General features: G+C 34.0%; 1 protein-coding gene across 1 annotated transcript; it reads left to right on the forward strand.

The window, feature by feature from the left end:
* Window positions 1-1,134: 1,134 nt before the first annotated feature.
* Window positions 1,135-1,512, forward strand: LOC149828526 (uncharacterized). The gene has a single exon (XM_090017071.1). It carries the CDS (start codon window positions 1,135-1,137, stop codon window positions 1,510-1,512), a length of 378 nt encoding a protein of 125 aa, XP_089873197.1.
* Window positions 1,513-3,315: the final 1,803 nt, after the last annotated feature.

Consider the following 3,315-nt stretch of genomic DNA (forward strand, 5'->3'; position numbering starts at 1 on the left):
TTTTGTGACGGTTGCCTTGGCCTACGAGTACCCACAGGATAATTCAAGAAAAACTTAATTTAAACATTTTGTGTGTATCACTTAGACAAAATATTGTGAAATTCTTTTAACCATGTTATTAGTTACTTGAGCATATTATTAGTATTTGAGCATGTGATTAGTGATTTAAACCTGTGATTATTTATTTGATTAGGTGATGATTCTTGATATGCTTTTTTGTAAGTTAGAATTGTGATAGGCAATAAATTAGTTTCTTGTTACTTATTCCTCCATGCTTAGTATCATGCCTTACTGTCCATAGTTATTCAATCACATTGCATACTTGTTACACAGTACATCTGCAAAATCACAGTATTCTCCTATGCAGACTGGTTGTAGTCTGACATAAATTATTTTACTATTTTTTTCAGGAGAACTGCAAAAGACCAAGAGTGGTTGTGGGATGGTGTGCAGATCAGGATATATGATTTTTATTGTGTTCCCAGGATGTTTAAATTTAATTTGATTATTGTTAATTATGTCTTCCAGTAATTTTGAACTCTAATCTTATGTTTTAAACTTTTATTAAAAATGAAATAAAGGTAGTTGCTTAGATGATTCCTGTGATGTGCCTGAAAAGTTTAACTCAGTTAATTTGAATATTTTTGTTGTTATAAAAAAAATCCTAAAAATTTGAGTTAAATTTTGACGTGTTAAAGTTATGGTATCAGAGCTTGGGAACAATAAATCATAAATCATGGTCATACAGCAACCCGACAAGCGCTCTGTGAGTATAATTCATTTTTAATTGTTTATGTTATTTGCATATTTCCTTAAAGTATATATATTTATATACTTGTAATAATTATAAGAATACTACAATTAAGAGATTGGTAAAAATATGTGCCTTGCTGTAAATTTTATTAGATGTATCATCGAGCGAACGCCAGTACAAGCATAGCCAACGACTGGCAGGAGCAGAGGGGTTTTGTGATGGAAGCCCTCAATAGTTTGGCCCAAACAATGAACTCCCAAATGCGCAACTAGACTGATCTAGCAGCAGCCACCAGCACGAGTCATAATGCTGACGCGATCACCTATGAGAAGTTTCTCAAGTTGGATCCGCCAACTTTTTCTGGAAAAGCTGATCCGGAGATGGCCAAGAGTTGGATTGAAGAAACGGAGCGAGCTTTCTGTGTTCTACCAGTACCAAAGGATAGGCAGACAAATTTCAGCACCTATCGCTTGAAGGGCGATGCAAGGAAATGGTGGGATACAGTCCGGGCAGTAAATTTTGCCAGGATGGATCCTATTCTGTGGGGAGTCTTTCGGGAGGCATTCCTAGAGACTTACTTTTCCCAGCATGCTCGTGATGGGAAGCAACAGGAGTTTCTGGAGCTGACCCAGGGAAGCATGAGCCTGGTCGATTATACCACCAAGTTCTCAAACTTGGAGAGATATTGCCCCAACTTGTTTGCCAATGGCAAAGCCAGAGCGACTAAGTACGTACGTGGACTCAAGGATGGACTATGATACTGGGTAATGACCAGTCTACCTTCCACCTTCCCATAGGCCATTGAAGCGGCTACCACTTTAAGCGAAGAATGGGAGAGATCCAAGAAGGATCAAACCAAAACTGCTAGTAAAAGTGGAGCCAACATGCAGCAGTACCAGGGTGGCAAGAAGCATCAATCAACCACCTTGATCGGATTTTTGTAAGTGTTATTTTAAAACATTATTTTATCGTTGAAAGCGTTTTGGAAAATCACCAATCAAGTAATAAGACCGACTTTCCACGAATGTGGTGAGTACGGGTCGAATCCTCAGGGAATGGGATACATTCAATTTAAATCTAAAACTTCAATTTATTAATATCACAACTGTTTACAACTACTTTAACCTTACAATTCTAATTGAATTGCAATCTAAAAATGAAAATAAATTGAAATAGATTGCTAAGTCTTCTCCAGATCGCCAGGGGTAATTTGTCTTTTCGCCACACGTACATCTGCACTCGCATTTTAAATACAGTTGTTGATATGTTTCTAACTTATCAACCTAAACAAAAGAAAATTAAAACTTAGTAACAATTCCAGAAGTAATTCTAAAAATTAAACTAACACTAATTCTGAACTAATTAATAACTAAATTACAACTAAACTAGAAATAAAAGAAAATGAAAAATCAACTAGACTAACTAATCATATTAATTCTAACAAGTCTAGCTACTATTAGTTCATTAACTATATGTTAGGAAACACTAAAAACTACCAAAAATCAAGTAAGGAAGAAAATGACGGTTTTACCCTTGTTGTAGTGCAAAATGGATTCTGATAGGTTTTTGCAAACAGGGAGTTTGAAGGGACAGACGAAATCCAATTTAGCAGATTTTTCTTTTGTTCTCTTTCTGACAAATTCAAGAATATGTTAAACTTTATGGATTTGAAAAAATCATCCGAAAACTTCAGATATAAGCGTTTCAAGTTCGTAGAAAAGTTGGAAATCGTTCATCCCAAAATTTTTAAATCGCGAAAAACCCAATTTTGGAAAACACTTAAAAGACAAACCAAATCAACTCAAACGAGATGAATTTTGGTTTGCAAACATTTAACACATTAATGAATAGAGTAGAACAGTAATTTTGGTAAAAAACTCAGAAAATCTTCATAGAATATAACGAGCGAAAGTCAGTACAAAATTCTGGTTCTTATGTTAGTGTACTATTTATTGGTTAAGAATCCAATGTTGCACTAATGAATTAAAACCCATGTAATACTATCTATACACAGTCCTAAGACTACTAACCAACATAAAATAAATTTAATTACACTAAGAAAATAAAAGCTAAATTAACTACCTACATTACCTATGAGAAATACAAATTAACATGGCATTCCAATACTAAAATGCATGCAAATTGTTAATCTAATTGAAACTAACATACAAATATGAATTAATTACTAAATCACTAACATCAACTAACCTAATTAGCTCACTAACAAACCTATGATTAACTGATTCTATTGCTAACAACTACTCACAACATAACTAAGGAGATCCAATTTAATCAAAACACCAAAATCACCTAAATGAGATCTACACCTAAACCTTGCAAAAACAGTTTGACACCTTATTGAATTATATCACTACCACCTAACCAGCTTTACTGATTAACACTGAAACACCTACACACACATGCTGTTAAAACAGAAAACACATAGAAACTTAAACACATTAGCTGCTAATTAAAAGGTTTAGATTTCCTAAAATCGGGTAACAGGGGACTGTAGCTACTGGATTCTAAACATGTCAAACTAATTACATGAATAAAAACTA

Source organism: Nuphar pumila, chromosome 9 (genome assembly GCF_984573655.1).
Source record: "Nuphar pumila chromosome 9, dmNupPumi1.hap1.1, whole genome shotgun sequence".
In the NCBI taxonomy this organism is placed as follows: Eukaryota; Viridiplantae; Streptophyta; class Magnoliopsida; order Nymphaeales; family Nymphaeaceae; genus Nuphar; species Nuphar pumila.

Bases quoted from the DNA above. Each gene is read 5' to 3' on its own strand.
- LOC149828526 (XM_090017071.1), top strand. From the start codon at position 1,135: ATGGCCAAGAGTTGGATTGAAGAAACGGAGCGAGCTTTCTGTGTTCTA.